At 39.2% G+C, this 21,325-nt stretch overlaps 1 protein-coding gene across 6 annotated transcripts in view; it reads right to left on the reverse strand.

Moving 5' to 3' along the window:
• The window catches only part of ZNF568 (zinc finger protein 568), a 100,072-nt gene that overhangs the window by 54,064 nt on the left and 24,683 nt on the right, over positions 1-21,325 (reverse strand). For 2 of the 6 annotated variants that reach the window (XM_017342424.3, XM_070062279.1), the window contains one exon: positions 552-8,044. The exons of 1 other annotated variant lie outside the window; for it this stretch is intronic. In XM_017342424.3, coding sequence (XP_017197913.2) covers positions 6,462-8,044 — 1,583 coding nt within the window. In that variant the 3' untranslated portion in view covers positions 552-6,461. Of the gene's footprint in view, positions 1-551; positions 8,045-16,455; positions 16,675-21,089; positions 21,171-21,325 lie in introns of those variants that run through there. 3 more of the 6 variants (XM_070062277.1, XM_051847075.2, XM_051847076.2) reach the window with 3 other exon arrangements.

The following is a 21,325-nucleotide window of genomic DNA, read 5'->3' on the forward strand; positions in this document are numbered from 1 at the left end:
AAACCAATTCTAGACCTAACATGGAAAGCAAACTTAAAAATTTCTAGAAGAAATAACAGAAAAATATATTTAGGATCTTGATGTAGGCAAAGACTTTAAAATACTGGACATAAAAGCAAACCATAAGAGAAAAATATTAAAATATGTATCACTAAAATGTAGTAACTTCTATTCACTGGAAGACATCATGAAGGAGGTTAAAAAAAAAAGAGCCATAGTGAGATGCATCATCTGATAAAGGAGATTTATATTAGCAAGACAGATGGCCCAACAAAAATATGGGCAACAGACCAGAACAAGCACTCCATAAATGAAGATATCTAAGTGGCTAGTTATATAAAAGTATGAAAAGGTACTTGACCTTGTTAGTCAGAAAAAGTGAGATACCACTACTCATTGGATTCCTTAAAAAATAATCCAAACAGGCTCTATACCATGTGTTTGATTATAAGTCTCTAATGTTTTATAGAATACTATTTTTTTCATGCCATTAACTCACTGACATGAGCACGTAAGTTATCCTGTAGAACATGCAACATTCAAGACTTGCCTTTTGTTTTTTTTTTTTTTTTTTTTTTTTTTTAAATTTTAGATAAAGAGAGCTTGCTTGCTTCTGTTAGTTCACATTCCAAGTGCCCACACTGGCCAGGGCTGGAGCTAGGAGGTGGGAATGCAACTCATGTTTCCCATGTCAGTGGGAGGTATCTAATTATTTGAGCCATTACTACTGCCTCCAAGGGTCTGCATTGGTGGGAAGCTGGTGTCAGGAGCTGGAGTCAAGTACGGAACCCAGATAATCTATGTGAGACAAAACCATTTTTAACACTAGGCTAAACTAAATGCTCCTCTGGTTGTTTCTTACTGATATTACTAAACTTTCTTCCTTTTTTCGTCAATTAGAATATAAATATTTTTGGCTGTCTTTATGTTGTATAAAATTGAACATAATATTTAATTGTCCTTTTAGGTACAGACTGAGCAGTTGGTGAAAGTGATTTTTCAATTTTGAAGTTTCACTTTAGGTCAGGTTACTTTAGCATCCTCAAAATAACCAGATTTCAGTCTTTCATTTTAATGTTTCAGCATGCGATGATTTGAAGTTGTAAAATGCTGATTTTTCTAATTCTAGCATTCTTTTCACATTAACTACAACTGTTTTGTATAGAACTTTCATTTATAAACTATTTGGTTATTTGCAACCTCTTTTATTGGGTGCTATGAGACAATATTCATACAGCGAAGGCAGGATAAGTTTAAATACTTTCTAATACTAATAGTCATATTTTCAGAATAAGGAGTTGATACACTCACCAGTGATAAAAACAGTAAAATTTCTTGCTATTTTCTCAGCATCATTTGATAATGCGGACTTTTACAAATTGTATAGACTTGTATACATTAATTTTACATTAATCTTTCTATTACTGAAAAACCATTTTGTCTCTGGCCAATGAGAGAACCTTCAAGTTGGTACCCATATACTTTAGAATTGCCACATTAGTCTTTGGTTACATTCTTGCTTTTTGACATATAAAGATGCCAGGTTTTCATAACTGATGCCTGGTTGAACTGCACTATGATGCAAATGCAGTTTAAGATACCAATCTAATGATGTCGATATGCTCTTAATGATCAGTTTCTTTAAATGTTTCATCATTGCTGTGATGATGTAGATTTTGAAGTTTCATGTATGTTCAATAGGTCAATTTTCCTAATCCAGTTTCCAGTATCTTCCTTTAAACCCTGCACATCAATTTTTCTTTTTCACTATTAATATATGTTTCACATATTTGACATTTTCTTTACTATTCTTTTTTCAAGTCCTCCATCTAGGATCATGTATTATTAATAGCATGCCTATACCTCTCCTTGAGATTCCTCTTTAGTCCATGACATCACAGATCTTAAAAAGTGATCTGGGAAGGGCCGGCACTGTGGCTCACTTGGCTAATCCTCTGCCTATGCCGGGTTCTAGTCCCGGCTGCTCCTCTTCCAGTCCAGCTTTCTGTTGTGGCCCGGGAAGGCCGTGGAAGATGGCCCAAGTGCTTGGGCACCTGCACCCACCTGGGAGACCAGGAGGAAGCACCTGGCTCCTGGCTTCGGATCGGCGTAGCTCTGGCTGTAGCGGCCATTTAGGGGGTGAACCAAAGGAAGGAAGACCTTTCTCTCTCACTAACTCTGACAAAACAACAACAACAACAACAACAAACCTCTGGTAATCCCTAAAGGCCCTTGAGTAAAAAATATTGAAAAATAATGCTCAAACATTATTTCCCTGTATCCCCTTCATTTCCTTTATTTTGCCCTCTGTACACATGTGTATAAAGTGGTTTCCCAACTATGTGAATATGACATTACTAGCCTGAATACAGAAGCACAGATAAGAAGCCAGCTGTCAAGCCACTTGAGGATGTTTGCAAAAATTGTAGAACAATTGAAGACAGCGTACCCTTCCATAAGCAGCTCCCTTCATCTAAGATCATTTCCTGGAGAGGAACCTGGCAGTGAGTTGCCAGCAGTCAAGATCCTCAGCAGTTGGTAGCACAAATGCCTTCATCTTGAAAGTAGAATCCTGGCAACTTTGAAGTGAACATTACACTCTAGAGTTCCTCTAGGGGGTCAGCCTTTCATGGCCTACATCTGAGATCAGACCCTTCACTTATTTCTCTTTCCAGACCTGTTTCCTCCATGGCTTCATGATGTTCACTTCCTTAATAAATCACTTGCAAAAAATTTTCAATTTAAGGTCTGCTTCTTGGAAACATGACAGAAACCAAAGTCTGAGATTCCATCCTACAACCCTTATTCTAAAATATCTTCCTAGCCTAATGCATTTTTATCAAATGGTCTACCATCCAGCCAGTTGGTATCATTTATCTCATTCTTCCTTATTTTTCATATCAGCAATTTCTACTGAATTACTTCCAAAGTGTATTTCACATCTACCATTTTCTACTGCTAGGTCTCTTAGTCCAAGCCACTATTAACTGATGTTTAATTTTGTGTCCTCCACAAGAGTTGGACCTTAGAAAGTCTGAAACCTAGAATGGGAACTCTTCAGGTAGTGAATGTATGTTCAGGTAAAGAGGGATTGGCTATGATTTTTTAGAGTGTTACCCTGATCACTTAAACCTATCTTAATGTTTCTACTCTTTAGGATGGAGGAAAATTAATTTACAGAGATCATATCATTTGCTTGCTGACACACCAGCACTAAAACAACCTTCTTAGACTTTACGCCCCCATTTACTCTCAGGGACTTTATTATACCTGATAACCTCAGCCAGTTTATGGGGGTGAAGGTGAAGACAAAAGAGAAACCTAGTGACCTTTATGGACCTTACTGGAAAATTTAAACTGCTCTATTGACTCCACAGTTATGTTAAGAAAGGGAAGAGGTTTTAAGGCATATGAAGTACAAAATAATAAAATCGGAGAAAAATGATTGTTTAGATAATAAACTGTCTTTCAAAAGAAAATACTTATATAGGATTTCCTGTGTAGATAACATTGAGATTTGAAATCAATTTAAATAGAAAGGTCAACAAAGATATGCTGCCAAAACTGGATTTAGTATAAAACCTTTAACTATATGACTAAAATGACAATATTCACTTAAGTTTTAGTAAATCATTGTTTTATTAAAATCAAACATTCTAATTATATATGCAACTGTCAAGATTCAAAAATACCTAGTAACAGTCTAATGTACTTGTACTTCACAACTTTAGTTTGAGATTTACTTTTGTAAAATCAACTTCAAATTCATGCAGTTGATGTTCACATATAAATTTTTTTTTTTTTTTTTTTTTTTTTTGGACAGGCAGAGTGGACAGTGAGAGAGCGAGAGAGAAAGGTCTTCCTTTTTTCCGTTGGTTCACCCCCCAATGGCTGCCAGCGGCCGGCGCTCCACGCCGATCTGAAGCTAGGGGCCCAGATGCTTCTCCTGGTCTCCCATGCGGGTGCAGGGCCCAAGGACCTGGGCCATCCTACACTGCACTCCCAGGCCACAGTAGAGAGCTGGACTGGAAGAGGAGCAACTGGGACAAAATCCGGCGCCCTGATTGGGACTAGAACCTGGTGTGCTGGCGCCACAGGCGAAGGATTAGCCTATTTGACCAATATTCAGATTCTTTCCTTTAAAAAAAAAAATTGTTTGAAATGCAAGGTGACAGAGACAGAAATAGAGAGGGACAGACAGAGAGATCTTCCATACCCTGGTTCACTCCCCCAAATGGCTGTACCAGCCAGGTCTGGGCAGGCAGAAGCCAGGAACCAAGAACTTGTCTTCTACATGGATGGCAGGGACCCAAGTACTTAGACTGTTTTCCTCTGCTTTCCCAGGAATGTTAGCAGGAAACTGGACTGGAAACGGAGCAGCCAGATGTTGAATCAGCATTCATATATGGGATACCAATGTCATAAGCTGCAGCTTAACCCACTGTGCCACAACATCGGCCCCATTGCTTCCTTTTGAAAAAGATACTTAGTGGCTTTCTATATATCAAATAACATTGTACAGAAGGCCTAAGAAAAGTTTCCCTAAATAAGGGTTGGTTCATGTATTGTTAAAGGACTCTATTATCACTGTTCAGGGGCTGGGACCACCACCGCTTCCAACCAGAACTAGCTGGGTTGTAAAAGTCAAGAGTTGTGGAAAGAATAAAATGATCTGTAGGTTAAAACTGAAGCAATTTAACACAACTGTTTATGGTCACCCCAAGAAAGTAAAAAGGCTCATTTCCAAATATAATAATTGATAATAACACAAATCCTATGCTGGTTGTATGAAAACTTACAAACCTAGAAAATTCATAGTGCAAAGCCAATTGCTCAGGAAAATCTCATTCTCTCCAAAATGACTCTAACAATATTAATAATTAGTTAGCTATGAATCTAACAAATCAGTTTTCAAGTAGTTAGACAAATTTAGAAGGTAGGGGCTATAAACAGATCATGATGCCCTAAAATGGTAAATAAAAACACATTTCATTTGTTACAGTGGCATCTGGTTTTCAAATTTTTAGTAATTAAATGTTTGAGTTAATTTGTCATTGTTTGAAAGATGTCTCAATTTCAGAAATGTTAAAAATATAAAATTACAAAATAAAATATGCTAATTTCATATAATAAACAGGGTGAGCCTAATTACTAATTTTCTGAAATAATTTTTTATAAAGCAGGTTAGCATTTAATAAGCACATGATTCCACTGTAACACTTCTCTGTACTGGCACACGCTTTCCTTTGCTTGCTAATTCTCAGAGATAGCTAGAAAAACACTATTAAGACAAAGCATTAATATTAATGCTGTGTTTCACTAAGTTTTTGGTTTTATTTTATATGTAACCAATTTTTCTAAAGCATAAAAATTAAAAGTGAAGTTAAAGGCCTCCCAATATCAATTGCCTGCCAAAGATAACACTATAAAAATTTTGTATGTATCTTTCCAATCCATTTAAAATTGTTTTACATACATACTTCAATAGTAAACAATTCTGTTCTTTGCAAATTTCATTCCAATTTATATGAATATCAGTTTACAACATGTTTCACCTCTATCTTTTTTTTTTTACTCAACACTGTTTTAAATAACTATCCGTGCTATACAATATGGATCTGATTCATTCCTTCTAACTGCTGGATACTATTTCTTCATTTGAATATATTACATTTCATTCATGTATTATCCTATTGATGAATATTTATGCTGTTTTCAATTCATATATATATATATTTCTTATGCATTATTGTGATTTCCTATAGAATTTATATCCAGAAGTGGAATTGCAAAGTCCTTTTGTCTTGGGGAAAAAAAAATGCTCCCTTTCCTCAAAGTCATAGACAGTATCCTGTATTTTCTCCCAGTGGTTTTGGTGTTTGACTTTTTCACATCATGCTCAAATCTCTTACAATATTCTTTTTGTATGTTGTAAGGTTGTATGTAGTTTTATTTTCCTTAGTACAGAGAATCAAATATTCCAATTTTTTTAATTAACTAGGCTATCACTTTCCTACTGACTCATGACATCATTTTTAACATACACAAAGTTCATGTACACTTCCGGGTCTGTTTCTAGGCACTCTATTATTTAAAAATTGTTTATTTACCTATTAATGCACAAATATCACAGACTTTTTATATGGTGAGGGTCTCTTCTTTGTCTTTTAAAAAAAATTGTCTCAGCAATCCATATGCTTCTACTTCACATGAATTTTAGAATATTTTTGCACAGATCCCAGACAATCCTGTTTGGAATTGCAATAAGTCTAGCTTTTCAGGAGGGCTGACATCTTTATGATAACATTTTTTTCCATCTTTATGTATGGTATGTCTCTTCTTATTCAAGTCTTAGACCCTTCAACAAACATTTAGTTTTTTCTCCATAAAGATCTTCACTTTTCTTAGACTTATGTGACATATTTAAATGGAGTTGAATTTAACAGCAGGCCTTTCCTCATCTAGTACACTTGGCGTTTCTCACCTGTATGACCTCTCTTATGTATAGAAAGGGATGCTCTCTGAGAGAAGGCTTTCCCACATTCATTACACTCAAAGGGTTTCTCACCAGTATGACTTCTCATGTGTATAATAAGTAGTGAGCACTGAGAGAAGGCTTTTCCACATTTATTACACTCATAGGGTTTTTCCCCTGTATGACTTCTCACATGAAGTGTAAGAGATGAAATTCGAGAGAAGGCTTTACCACAATCATTACATTTAAATGGTTTCTCTCCAGTATGAATTTTTTCATGCTCGAGGAGATTCTGTCTCTGACTGAAGGCTTTTCCACATTGATTACAATGGTAGGGTTTCTCTCCAGTATGAATTTTCTCATGTTCAGTGAGATTTGATTTCTGACTAAAGGCTTTTCCACAGACTGTACATGCATAGGGTTTCTCCCCAGTATGAATTCTCTGGTGTCTAATGAGGTTTGACATCTGAATAAAAGCTTTCCCACATTCATTGCATTCATAAGGTTTTTCTCCAGTATGAATTTTCTGGTGTGTAATGAGATTTTCTTTCCGGCTGAAGGCTTTTCCACACTCATGGCATTCATAGGGTTTCTCAGCTGTATGATTTCTCATATGCACAGTTAGGGATGAACTTTGAGAGAAGGCTTTCCCACATTCTGTACATACATACGGTTTCTCACCTGTATGGCTTCTCATGTGTATAATAAATACTGAGCACTGAGAAAAAGCTTTTCCACATTTATTACATTTATAGGGTTTTTCCCCTGTATGACTTCTCATATGCAGAGTAACAGATGACATTCGAGAAAAAGCTCTACCACATTCATTACATGTATAAGGTTTCTCCCCTGTATGAATTTTCTCATGCTCAATAAGATTCTGCTTCTGGCTGAAAGATTTCCCACATTCCTTACATTCGTAGGGTTTCTCTCCAGTGTGAATTCGCTCATGTTCAATGAGATTTGATTTCTGACTGAAGGCTTTCCAACAATCCTTACACGCGTAAGGTTTTTCCCCAGTATGAATTCTCTGGTGTCTAATGAGATTTGACATCTGAATGAAAGCTTTTCCACATTCATTACACTTATATGGTTTTTCCCCAGTGTGAATTTTCTGATGTGTAATAAGGTTTTCCTTCCTGCTGAAGGCTTTTCCACATTCCTTACATTCATAGGGTTTCTCTCCAGCATGAATTCTCTCATGTCTGATGAGGTCAAATTTATGACTGAAGTCTTGTCCACACTGATTACACTTAAAGGGGGTTACAACATAAGAGGAGCAATGGTAAAATGGCTTCTCATACTCATTACATTCATAATTTTTCTCTCTTACAGAGCCTTTTTCATAATTAAGCAAGTCTAAATTATGTTCCAAACCCTTATCAAGTGAGTCACATCCAGAGAAGCTTTGTTTCGAAGTAACAGTGTCTGAACTCAGAGGAAATATTTTTGCAACTCTTTTATATTCAATGACTTTTTCCTTAATCAGAGTTTTCTTGGAGATTGATGTGACTTTCCTCACAAGTGTTTCCTGTTGCTTCTTGATCTGTTCATCAACTTCCCAAACTTCTAAAATGGAGGACCAAAAATTATTACTTGTGAATTTCTCTACCACTGTACTACTATCAACATCTTAGAAATTTGCTACTGTGGGCTTCAAACTTTGATGTTGGCCTTACTCAACAAGTATTTAAGAAATCTAAAGTGCAGATGCTTCCAGTCCCTAAGGTTTGAGAAATTAACTACTATTAATGACATTCTGGAGAGTAAACTGACAATTATAGACCTGACTACCTGGGACTGATTTGAAAGTGTTTATGTACATTGCATAAATCAGCAAAATGAATAATGAAAATGAAAGGATGAACACAGAAATGACTGAGTGGGGAATCAAATGGTAAAGGATAAAATTAAGACTTCTGGTTAAACACACTGGATTGGATGAATATGTTTATTTCTTCTCCTTTCTAAAATTACTGTTAAATAATAAAGGGCCAAAAAACCCCGAAGACAAAGCAGATAGATGTTTAAAGAAAAGCAAACAAGAGATTTCAACAGAATACAGTAAGAAAGGCATACAGACAGTTGTAAACTGGACAGCAGACCTAAGAAGTTAAAGCAAAAGTATCAATAAGATGCTAATGTCAACTGGCAACAAAACATTGGAATTTTCAAGAACTGGAGAATTCAGGTACTCTAAATGTACTGACAAACAGGAACAAGGAGAGGATGTTCCTTTTTACCATTGCTTTCCAATATTATACCAGAATTCCTACTAAAAGCAGTATAACAAGGAAATAAAAGTGCAAATTAGAAAGAAAGGAAAAAAAACCAAAACTGTTCTTGTTTGCAGATGACATTATTATCTACATATAAAATATGAAAGAATAAACAATAAACCCACCAGAACAAATGATTGATTATATCAAGGTTGCCAGGATACAATATTAATCTGTAAAAGTAAATTGCTTGTGTATCAGTAATATGCAAGTGGAATCTGAAATTAAAAACATATTGCATTTATATTAGCACTCCCCAAACTGAAAGACTTAGGTATAAAGTCAATTTGCACTCAATCTACAGGCGGAAAACTATAATACTCTTATGAGATGTCAACAGTAGTAAATAGATAATGGCAGACTCCTGCAATGGAAAACCCAATATTGTCAATATGCTAGTTCTTCCCTACTTGACCTATATTAATGCAATCCCATCCTTTATCAATAATCCCAGGTTATTTTGTGGATACAGATAAATGGATTCTAAAGTTTACTGGAAGACACAAAAGCTCAAGAATAGATAATATTAAAAATAATAAAAGTGGATGAATAACATTTTTCAGCTTCAAGACTTACTATAAACCTATAGTAACCAAGATAGTGTAGTACTGGTAAAACAACAAATAAATGGAATAGAAATTGACCCTCATAAATATAGTCAACTGATCTTTGACAGAGGAGTAAAGGCAATACAATGAAGCAAAGACAGTCTTTCAAAAGTGCTGGAGCAAGCGGACATCTGCATGTACACAAATGAATCTAGACAGAGCCTTTACTCACTTCATAAAAATTAATTCAAAATGAACCATATAAACTGTAAGACATAAAAATGTAAACCTCTTACATAACAGAAGAAAATCTAGGTAATCTTGCATATGATGATAACTTATTCAACATGCAGTAAAGACATGTTTCATGAAAGAAATCAATTTTAAACTGTCATTAAAATTAAAAACTTCTAATCTGCGAAAGACACTGTCAAGAGAATGAGAAGACTGGGAGAAAATATTTGTAAAAGACACATCTCAGAAAGGATTGCTACCCAACATATACAAAGAACACTGAAAACTCAAAATTAAGAAAACAAATAACTCCATTACAAGAGGCAAAAGAACTGAATAGACCCTCCGCAAACAAGATATACAGATGGCAAGTAAGCATATGAAAACATACTCATCATTGTTTGCCATTAGAAAGTTGAGAATTAAAACAATGAGATACCACTGCCCATCTATCAAAATGGCCAAAACTCCAAACCGTGACAAAATTAAAGGCCTGACAACAATGCAGACCAGACTGCAACTCCATTGACTGCTAGTGGGAATGCAAGCCAATTTGAAGACAATCTGGCAGTTTTTTAAACAATTAAAGATACTCTTACTATATGATTTAGCAATTACAATTCTTGGTTTTTATCACAATGAACTGAAAATTTGTCCATACAAAAACCTGTATGTGGATGTTTATATCAGTTTTATTCACAATTGTCAAAATTTGGAAGATGTCCTTCAGCAAATGAACACATAGAAAAACTGTGGTACCTCCAGACAATGGAATAGAAGTAAATGCTAAGAAGAGTTGAGCTATCAAGTCATCAAAAGAATGGAAGGAACTTAAATGCATACTGCTAAGCCAAAGAAGCCAATCTGAAAGATTGCGTACTATAGAATTCCAAAAACATGACATTCTGGAAAGGACAAAACCATGGAGGCTGTAAAAATATAAAGTTTGGCAGTGGTCAAAAGAAAGGGCAGGATGAACAGGAGAAATAGAGGACTTTTAGGTAAGTGAAACAAGAGTGAACTCTAAGGTAATGGACTTTGAGTGCTGAAGATGTGTCCATGTATGTTTGTCAGTCATTCACAAATACACCACTGTGGTGTGAAATATTGACAGTAGGGTAGACCATGGCTGGGACAGTTGGGTGGGGGTAAATGAGAACTGTACTTTCTGCTCAATTTTGTTGTGAATCTAAAACATAAGAAGCAAAGTTTATTAATTACCAAACCAAAGAGGGGGTGCAGGATAAAATTTGGAGCAAAATAAGAGAATTCACTTAAAGTCTGAATAATAAGCAGTCAGATCCCCTGGGACAGGTATTTTGAATTGCTTAAGCAACATCTACTCAAACCTTCTACTATGCAAAGGCTGAGACAGTTACAACCACATTTCCTAGATATAACTGCAGGTATGTTTAGGTTTACCATATATTTAAACAACATTTAAATTCAGAATTAAATTAGGAGAGGAAAGAGTAGACATTTTGCTTATGGTATTACAACAGACAAGGCAAGCCCTTGGAGCCCAGAGCTGTAAATGCATTTTCCTGGTTCAACCAGAAGCAATTTCTTGGCCACAGTGGGAGAAGGTCCTCACTTAGCAGCTCACTTCTGTGTATATTTAAGACTAATTCCCAGGGGCTTATCCTAGTCTATCTTCTGTACTCCCCAAGAGTCTGTAAACCATTTAATATCTACAAATAAATTCCTTCCTGTTTAAATTAGCAACTAATATATTATCTCTGTAAATGAATTTTGACCACTATACTACCACCCTGATTCACACTATCCACACAGGAACAAAAAAGTCTTGCTTTCTAGAGAAAATGAACCTCAGAGAGTCTAAGGAACAAGTTACATAGGTGAGGAGGAAGGGCCTCATACTAACATGTAGGGAATCATCAATATTTACATATTGAATACAGAGACATCTAATATCTTTCTGTTGCTTAGCTTCACGAATGCTGGCAGGTACCTCCAGGTAGTACATGGAAAGATTAAAAATAAAAGACACACAGGCTGGCGCCGTGGCTCAATAGGCTAATCCTCCGCCTTGCGGCGCCAGCACACTGGGTTCTAGTCCTGGTTGGGGCGCTGGATTCTGTCCCGGTTGCCCCTCTTCCAGGCCAGCTCTCTGCTGTGGCCAGGGAGTGCAGTGGAGGATGGCCCAAGTCCTTGGGCCCTGCACCCCATGGGAGACCAGAAGAAGCTCCTGGCTCCTGCCTTCGGATCAGCGCGGTGCGCCGGCCGCAGCGCGCCAGCCGCGGCAGCCATTGGAGGGTGAACCAACGGCAAAAGGAAGACCTTTCTCTCTGTCTCTCTCTCACTGTCCACTCTGCCTGTCAAAAAAAAAAAAAAAAAAAAAAAAAAGACATACAGATACTGGCCAGGTACAGGTTCTTATCTGATCATCCTAAGTACAGTGTTCTAGTCAAAAAAGCATAAACACATTCTTGGTTTGCTACAAGTAACATCTTTACAATTTCCTTTTTATTCCCTTACTACATCAAAATCAGGTGAACTAGTGACACTGGTAAATTTCTTACTTATACAAATATTTTGAGTCTTGTTTAAATTAAAACCAAGCAAACACAATGGTAAGTCAGTAATAACTCTAGAAATGAATAAATGTATTTAAGTATATGAAACTGTCATTTCTTGACTCAGTATTAAACAATATGTCAACAATCCCAACAAAATAAACTGTGAAAACTGAATTAGTCAAAAATTGTGATGTTTCTTCCTAGCACCTGGCTTCAGCCTGAACTAGCCTGGACCATTGCAGCTTTCTGGGGAGTGAATCAGAGGATGGAAATTCTAACTGTCTCAAATAAATAAATCTTTAAAAATATTGATATTGAGAGGTGGGGCCTCTGAAAATTGATGAGTATTACATAAAGCCTGGGTATATTCCACATGATTGAATATTGGTGGCTTTATGAGAAGAGAGAGACAGATAAGAGGATACACACAAGTGCAGTTCCTCCCATTCACCCTGCACAACCTTGGGCACTGCCAGAAAGAGGGTCCATCACCTGATGCAGCCCTTCACACTTGTACCAGAACTGTTAGCCAAAATACACTTTTCTTTTATACTTTACCCTATCTATGTTTTATATATATATATATATTTTTTTTTTTGACAGGCAGAGTGGATAGTGAGAGAGAGAGACAGAGAGAAAGGTCTTCCTTTTGCAGTTGGTTCACCCTCCAATGGCCGCTGCGGCTGGCGCGCTGCGGCCGGCGCACTGCACTGATCCGAAGGCAGGAGCCAGGAGCTTCTCCTGGTCTCCCATGGGGTGCAGGGCCCAAGCACTTGGGCCATCCTCCACTGCCTTCCCAGGCCACAGCAGAGAGCTGGCCTGGAAGAGGGGCAACCGGGACAGAATCCGGTGCCCCGACCGGGACGGGACTAGAACCCAGTGTGCTAGCGCCACAAGGCGGAGGATTAGCCTATTGAGCCGCAGCGCCGGCCCAATCTATGTTATATTAGCCACAGAAAATGGACTACTACAATAATAGTCTTATACTCTAATTTAAATAAGGTATGTCAGTATAAATTTTTCTTTAAAAATGCATATTTTTCTAGTTCTGTCCAGTTAAAAGCTTTAGAAATAGTGACAACCCAGTACTAATGAGCAACCACAGTACTAAGTCTCAAAATATCACTTCCCACTCAAGGAAGCAGGGGTTTAAAGAGAAATGGCTACTTCTGTGTCTGCAGTAGGAAAGTTAGAATATTGGCCAAAGAATCCTCTGGCTGAGGATGAGACAATGTATTAAACAATATAAATAAGAAAACATTACTTATATGTACATAAATATGTTTTGGTGTTCAAATTATATAAAATTATAATGATTTTATTTAATAAACTTTAGAGATTTCTAGGATGCCAATTCTTTTTCTAAAAAGTTTTCAAGGGAAAGAGTATTTCTTTTTCCTGTCCTTAAAAACTGTAATTCAGATAAACAAATAGTTGTTGAGTTTTTCTTTATGAGAGAATTCCAGTCAATACAAACAAAAGGAAACATCTAATAAAATAATGGATCTAGGCAATGATAATCAGTATCTGGAAAAGCCTTAACTGAAAGGTTGACAGTGAACATTATAATAGACAGAATTTGACTGACAACACACAAGCCTACTGATCAATCTTGATATTTCCAAAAGTGGGACAAACTAACCTAAGATGAAGTCAGATATACACAGTACCACCTATGAAACATCTAAAAATGCCAATTATGGGGGAAATGGGAAAAAGGAGTACATTAAACATCAGCATGAGGAGGCAAACTGCAAAATTCGAATAAGAGACATTATGGAGCAGGGGGTAGCAAACAATAGCCATGGCCTATTTTTGCACAGTCATGAACAGTTTTACATTTTTTAAAGGCTATATAAAAAAAAGAGAGAGACACACACACACACAGGGAGAGAAAAGAGGGAATTATAACAGAGACCTTATGCAGCCCATAAAGCCAACCCACAAGTAGCTTCCTCATAGTTCAAGATTCCAGTGGATGCCTGAACTCACATATAGTAGCAAATCTCTCCTCCCCCAAAATTACATATAGAACCAGACCTCCCCCTCAATGAATATATGCCTATTTCCCAGACATATGTGCCAACGGTAAAGTTTAATTTATAAATTAGGCTCAGTAAGAGATTAATAATAACTAATAAGACATAACAATACATTGTGATAATGTGAATGTGGTTTCTCTGAAAATATTTTATTGTAGCTCTTACATATAATTTTTTTTTCCTTATTGGACTTTTACATTAAAGGAGGTATGCACAGCTTTTCTCTTTGGCATATTCAAACTGCCAACATCATTACTCTTTCACCTAAAGGAGGCCACTCTACACTTTTTCTAAACATCTAAATTGAGAGCCACCATCACTATTCACACTTTAGGGTTATTAAGTAAAACAAGGGTTACTTGAACGCAAGTGCTGACACCATGACAGTCAATCAGATTACCAAAAGGTTTTCTAAGTGACTAATGAGTGGAGAGAACATATGGTATGCATACACTGGACAAAGGGATGATTCACATCCAGGCAGAGAGGGGAGTGGGACTGAGGGAGATTTCATCATGTTACTCGAGCGACACACAATTTAAAATTTATGAGTTGTTTACTTCTAGAATTTTCCAAGTAATGTCCTCTTACTGTGGTTCATTGCAGGTAACTGAAGCAAAACTGGGTATTGGGGAGCTACTGTACTACTGGGCCCTTGAAAGAGAAAACCTGCTGACATTTTTTCTAGAGGACAAAAGCCTGAGTTAGACACAATTTTTTTTTTTTTTTTGACAGGCAGAGTTAGACAGTGAGAGAGAGAGAGACAAAGAGAAAGGTCTTCCTTTTCCGTTGCTTCCGCCAAATGGTTTCCGTGGCAGGTGCACAGCGCCGATCCGAAGCCAGGAGTCAGGTGCTTCTTCCTGGTCTCCCACGCAGGTGCAGGCGCCCAAGCACTTGGGCCATCTTCCACTGCCTTCCCGGGCCACAGCAGAGAGATGGACTGGAATAGGAGCAGCCAGGACTAGAACCCAGCGCCCATATGGGATGCCAGTGCAGCAGGAGGAAATTAACCAAGTGAGCCAAGGCAACGGCCCCAGAAACAAATTTTAAAAGTGTGGAGGGGCCAGTGCTGCGGCTCAGCGGGTTAAAGTCCTGGTGCCTGAAACACCGGCATCCCAATTGGGCGTCGATTCTAGTCCCGGCTGTTCCACTTCCGATCCAGCTCTCTGCTGTGGCCTGGGAAAGCAGTAGAGGATGGTCCAACTCGTTGGGCCCCTGCACCCACGTGGGAGACCCAGAAGAAACTCCTGGCACCTGGCTTTGGATCGGCGCAGCTCTGGCCGTTGAGGCCATCTGGGGAGTGAACCAGTGGATGGAAGACCTCTGTATCTACCTTTCTCTGTAACTGTCTTTCAAACAAATCTTTTTTTTTTTTACAGGCAGAGTGGACAGTGAGAGACAGACAGAGAGAAAGGTCTTCTTTTGCCGTTGGTTCACCCTCCAATGGCCACCGCGGCCAGAGCGCTGCAGCCGGCGCACCGCACTGATCCGAAGGCAGGAGCCAGGTACTTATCCTGGTCTCCCATGGGGTGCAGGGCCCAAGCACTTGGGCCATCCTCCACTGCACTCCCGGGCCACAGCAGAGAGCTGGCCTGGAAGAGGGGCAACCGGGACAGAATCCGGCGCCCCGACCGGGACTAGAACCCAGTGTGCCGGCGCCGCTAGGCGGAGGATTAGCCTACTGAGCCGCGGCGCCGGCCAAATAAAACAAACCTTTAAGAAAATAAATAGGGCCGGCGCCGAGGCTCACTAGGCTAATCCTCTGCCTGCTAGTCCTGGTCGGGGCGCCGGATTCAGTCCTGGTTGCCCCTCTTCCAGTCCAGCTCTCTGCTGTGGCCTGGGATGTGCAGTGGAGGATGGCCCAAGTCCTTGGGCCCTGCACCCCATGGGAGACCAGGAGGAAGTACCTGGCTCCTGGCTTCGGATCAGCGCATTGGAGGGTGAACCAACGGTAAAGGAAGACCTTTCTCTCTGTCTCTCTCTCTCTCACTGTCCACTCTGTCAAAATAAATAAATAAATAAATAAGAAAAATAAAACTTAAGTTCTCATTACTTTTCCTGGATTAACTGCCAAATGATCCTAAGTTTATCTTTTGTTTATTCTGTATACCACAAGCCAAGTAATTCTCAGAAAGTTCTGATTCCTTTATTTCTACTTAAACATACTTGAAGTGTAGGCTGTCCAAACCAATTCCAATTCAAAATTGGTAATAAATATGGAAAGAATGCCAATTTTCCATCTGATTTTAATTGATTTTTATATATGCTTAAAGCCAAAGCTTATTAGAGATGGAAATCGAGGGGCCAGGTTTGTGGTGTAGTGGGTAAAGCTGCTACCTGCAGTGCTGGCAAACCATATTGGTGCTGGTTTGAATCCTGGCTGCTCCATTTCTGATCCAGCTCTCTGCTGTGGCCTGGGAAAGCAGTGGAAGATGGCCCAAGTGCTTGGGCCTCTGCACCTGCGTGGAAGATCCAAAGAAGCTCCAGACACTGCGGCCATTTGCAGAGTGAACCAGTGGATGGAAGACCTCTCTCTTTGCCTCTCTGTAATTCTGCCTGTCAAGTAAATAAATGAATCTTTAAAAAAAAAAAAAAAAAAAGAGGAACTCTAAATCTAACTAAAGAAACTGATATAAAAAACTGGAAAAAAATCTTTAAATTAAAAAATATATAGGCCGGCGCCGTGGCTCACTAGGCTAATCCTCCGCCTAGCGGCGCCAGCACACCAGGTTCTAGTCCCGGTCGGGGCGCCGGATTCTGTCCAGGTTGCCCCTCTTCCAGGCCAGCTCTCTGCTGTGGCCCGGGAGTGCAGTGGAGGATGGCCCAAGTGCTTGGGCCCTGCACCCCATGGGAGACCAGGAGAAGCACCTGGCTCCTGCCTTCGGATCAGCACGGTGCGCCGGCCGCAGCGCACTGGCCGCAGCGGCCATTGGAGGGTGAACCAACGGCAAAGGAAGACCTTTCTCTCTGTCTGTCTCTCTCACTGTCCACTCTGCCTGTCAAAAAAAAAAAAAAAAAAAGGAGGCTGGCGCTGCAGCTCAATAGGCTAATCCTCCGCCTTGCGGCGCCGGCACACCGGGTTCTAATCCTGGTCAGGGCGCCGGATTCTGTCCCGGTTGCCCCTCTTCCAGGCCAGCTCTCTGCTGTGGCCCGGGAGTGCAGTGGAGGATGGCCCTAGTGCTTGGGCCCTGCACCCCATGGGAGACCAGGAGAAGCACCTGGCTCCTGCCTTCGGATCAGCGCGGTGCGCCGGCCGCAGCGCACCGGCCGCGCCGGCTATTGGAGGGTGAACCAACGGCAAAGGAAGACCTTTCTCTCTGTCTGTCTCTCACTGTCCACTCTGCCTGTCAAAAAAATAAATAAATAAAAATAAAAATAAGGAAATCTAATTTTTTCCAATGAAAAGCCTAAGAGATCAGGAAGCAAGTTGTTTTTGATTTACTGCATTGTTCTTATAGCAGGTACTATCATTTTATCTCATGTTCATTTCTAGACGAGCAGTCCTTAACGTAAAATCCCACTGTGCTTTGCTTTATTCTTTCATGATTTCTCCCAAAGTATGATTCTCCCCTACATCATTAGTCCTACACTGGCTCTTCATTCCCTTGGTGGCCAATCAACTGTGAGCCATTTAATTCAGATAATGAGACATTTTTAAACCTTACTGTTTAGTAATCTTGTAAGCCTCTGCTTGTAAATATTGGTAATCTTCCATGCATAGAGTAAAACTATCCATGATTAAAGGCAGGAAAAAAATAAAGACTGACATTTAAAAAATGAAAAAGAAGGTAAAAGAGGACATGAAAACTAGCATGATTCAGAACTCTCTAACTCTACACTGGATAGCCCATCCTCAATTTTACTAATATTTTAAAATACTCCGTCCTGTACCCCACAAACAGGTCATGCTAATATTATTCTCCAAATGTTTTGTTCTGTTTTCTCATTTTTTGTAAATCTTAAGGATCTATAGATGTTACAAGAAAACAACTTGAATGCAATTTCTCTTTAAAAAAAAGTGTGTGGGGTGGAGTCGGGCAGGCACCATTGTGGCATAGCAGGTAATGTCACCACCTTAATACACTGGCTCATGTCCTGGCTGCTCCACTTCTGATATAGCTCCCTGATAATGGCTTGGGAAAAGCAGCAGAAGATGGCCCAAGTGTTTGGACCCTGCCAAGCACACGGGAGACCTGGATGAAGCTCCTGGCTGGCTCCTGACTTCAGCCTGGCCCTGTGTTGGCTGTTGCAGTCACCTGGGGAGTGAACAAGCAGAGTGGAAGCTCACTTTCTCCCTCTGTAACTCTTTCAAACTAAATAAATATTTAAAAACAAAAAAGTAAACCTCTCAATCTTGTAACTCCTTCTATAGCCTTTCTCTTAAAAACTTCAAGGTATTCTCTAACTCATTAAAAAAAAAAAACTTCATATTCAATTTATGATTCCAATAATATTTCATGTGATTATGCTGTCTTTCTCTGCATTTACTTTTAAGGTCTGCAAGCAGACATTTTAAAATAGCAAAAATAATTTTAAAAAATCTTTTCAAATATAGCTCTTACATCAATTATCATTTATACGAAGAATAAGGCACAAGACTTTCTTTTTCTTGGTGGGTTAATAGTTTAAATTTCAAACATAAAATTGTGAAAACATATGACAATATATGTTTTAGACTCCAGTCACTCTGGTAGAAATGAAATAGAAGTTAGTTGTGAGATAAAGAACAACATAGGCTCAAAATACTGGGGACAACTTACTGGAAATTGTGGTGAAAGTTAAACAATTGCTAAAACAAGGTAAGAATACTCAAAGGCAAAGATGTGGAGAATTTCACAATTCTGGAGACAAAGATACATATTCAAATATTGTCATGTCTGGAGTTAAATACAGAGTTAATGGTAGGAACACATATAAATCATAAAGGCACACAGAGGAAAAAGGAGGCTACATGTAATTTAGAATTATTTTGGGTGATATACAGTGATAGCTAAGGAAACAGGGAAGAAAAACAATGAACGGGTAGCAAGAAGATATCAGAAAGCTTTAGAGAAGAGCAAAGAAGACAGACATTTCTAAGAAGGGCAATTCATGGCCGGCACCGCGGTTCACTAGGCTAATCCTCCGCCTACAGCGCTGGTACCCCGAGGTTCTAGTCCCGGTCAGGGCGCGGGTTCTGTCCCAGTTGCTCCTCTTCCAGTCCAGCTCTCTGCTGTGGCCCCAGAGGGCAGTGGAGGATGGCCCAAGTGCTTGGGCCCTGCGCCTGCATGGGAGACCAGGAGGAAGCACCTGGCTCCTGGCTTCCAACTGGCGCTGCATGCCAGCCATAGCAGCCATTTTGGGGGTGAAGCAATGGAAGGAACACCTTTCTCTCTGTCTAACTCTGTCTGCCCAAAAAAAAAAAAAAAGGGTGATTCACAGGATCAAAGATTTTTTTGTTTCAATATGGTGGAATGAAACATCTGTTTCCTCTCCACTCTGCAAATACGAAAAGAAGAAAACACATCTTCAATGAAAATAACAGGAACTAAACTCCAACTCTAGAACATGAGGAAGGAACGAAGGATAGGTTGTACAAGGTAGGGAAGGAAGAAAGCTACAAACAAGGTAGGGGAGAAAGACAGACAGTGGCTGCTGTTTCTTAGAAAAGTACAGGGAAGAGAGTTCTCTAAAACAAGGCACACCTCTGTGGACAGAATATATGAATCAGTTTTTCAACAATGGAATCCAGAGGTGTTGAGATGGTGGAAGAAACATAATGGACTTCATCTGGCCCTGTCAAACAGTGAGATATGCAAACAGCCACTATTCTTACACAAGCTAACTGTTGCTACAGGAGGGTGATAAAGATACAAAATGCGAGGAAGCATGCAAATGATAATCTCTGGCTTGGGACAAATAAACAGTAAGCCAATTTATAACACAAAACCTTGTATGATAAGGGAGGTCAGTATGACGTACAGAGGCTTCTTACTAGCTCAGAGCATTTTTCTGGATAGTCTTCAACGTTACCTTCTATAAACAGTACCTTCAGAAGGAAACGCACTCACTCAAATATGAACAAACAAGCACAAAAGGAATCAGCAGCAAATCTATGCAACAGCACTACAAGAAGTAAAAAAAATATGTATCCACAAATTAAAACAAAAACGGATATTACTTGACTGATCAGTTTAAGATATGGTTTCATAAAGTCTAAGTTTTTAAAGAAAAAGAAATCTATGGGCATACAGACAAATAAACGAAGTTACCCATGACAGGGAATAATCAAGTTTCAGACTTCTTTAAGCAACACACGCAGCTAGGAAACAACAGAGAATTGTCTAAAGCACTCAGGGAACTGTTTACAAAAATCACTGGGGGGGAAAATGTATGTCTCAAGAATGTTATGTGAAGGCAAATATGAAGGCTAAAGATTATTTTCCCACGTACAAAACCTCAGGTGTCAGCCAGCGCCATGGCTCACTAGGCTAATCCTCTGCCAAAGGTGCCAGCAACCCGGGTTCTAGACCCAGTTGCTCCTCTTCCAGTCCAGCTCTGCTGTGGCCCGGGAGGGCAGTGGAGGATGGCCCAAGTGCTTGGGCCCTGCACCTGCATAGGAGACCAGGAGGAAGCACCTGGCTCCTAGCTTCGGGTCGCCGCAGAGCGCCGGCCATAGCAGCCATTTGGGGGGTGAACCAACGGAAGGAAGAACTTTCTGTCTAACTCTGTCAAAAAAAGAAACAAAACAACAAACAAACAAACCCCCCCCCCAAAAAAAAAAAAAACAAAACCTCAGGTTCTAAATTACAAGCTCTATGAAGATGAACACTGTTCTGTATATTGTTACATGCCCAGGTCCACACCCATAACAGAATGTTATCTTTATTGTTACTATTGTAAATGCAGTTTCCTTTCCTTTATATCCTCTACTTAGTTGTTCAAGTATATAAGAAAGCTACTGATTTTTATTTGTTAATTTGATATCCTACCATCTCACTGGGTTTTCTTACTATTTGTTGTACTTTTTCTGTCAGTTCTCTCATTTTCCAAGCATGCAATTTCATCATCTGTAAACAAAATGATTTTACAGCTTTCTTTCCAATTCTTATAGCACTGGCTTTTTCTCTTGTCACAGTTAGGAATAAACTTAACAAGAAAAGTACAAAAACCAAAAAGGGAAAATGTGGAAATGCCACTTCTGAAGGGCACAACAGTAGATAGGTAC

The sequence above is a fragment of the Oryctolagus cuniculus genome, chromosome 18 (genome assembly GCF_964237555.1).
Source record: "Oryctolagus cuniculus chromosome 18, mOryCun1.1, whole genome shotgun sequence".
In the NCBI taxonomy this organism is placed as follows: domain Eukaryota; kingdom Metazoa; phylum Chordata; class Mammalia; order Lagomorpha; family Leporidae; genus Oryctolagus; species Oryctolagus cuniculus.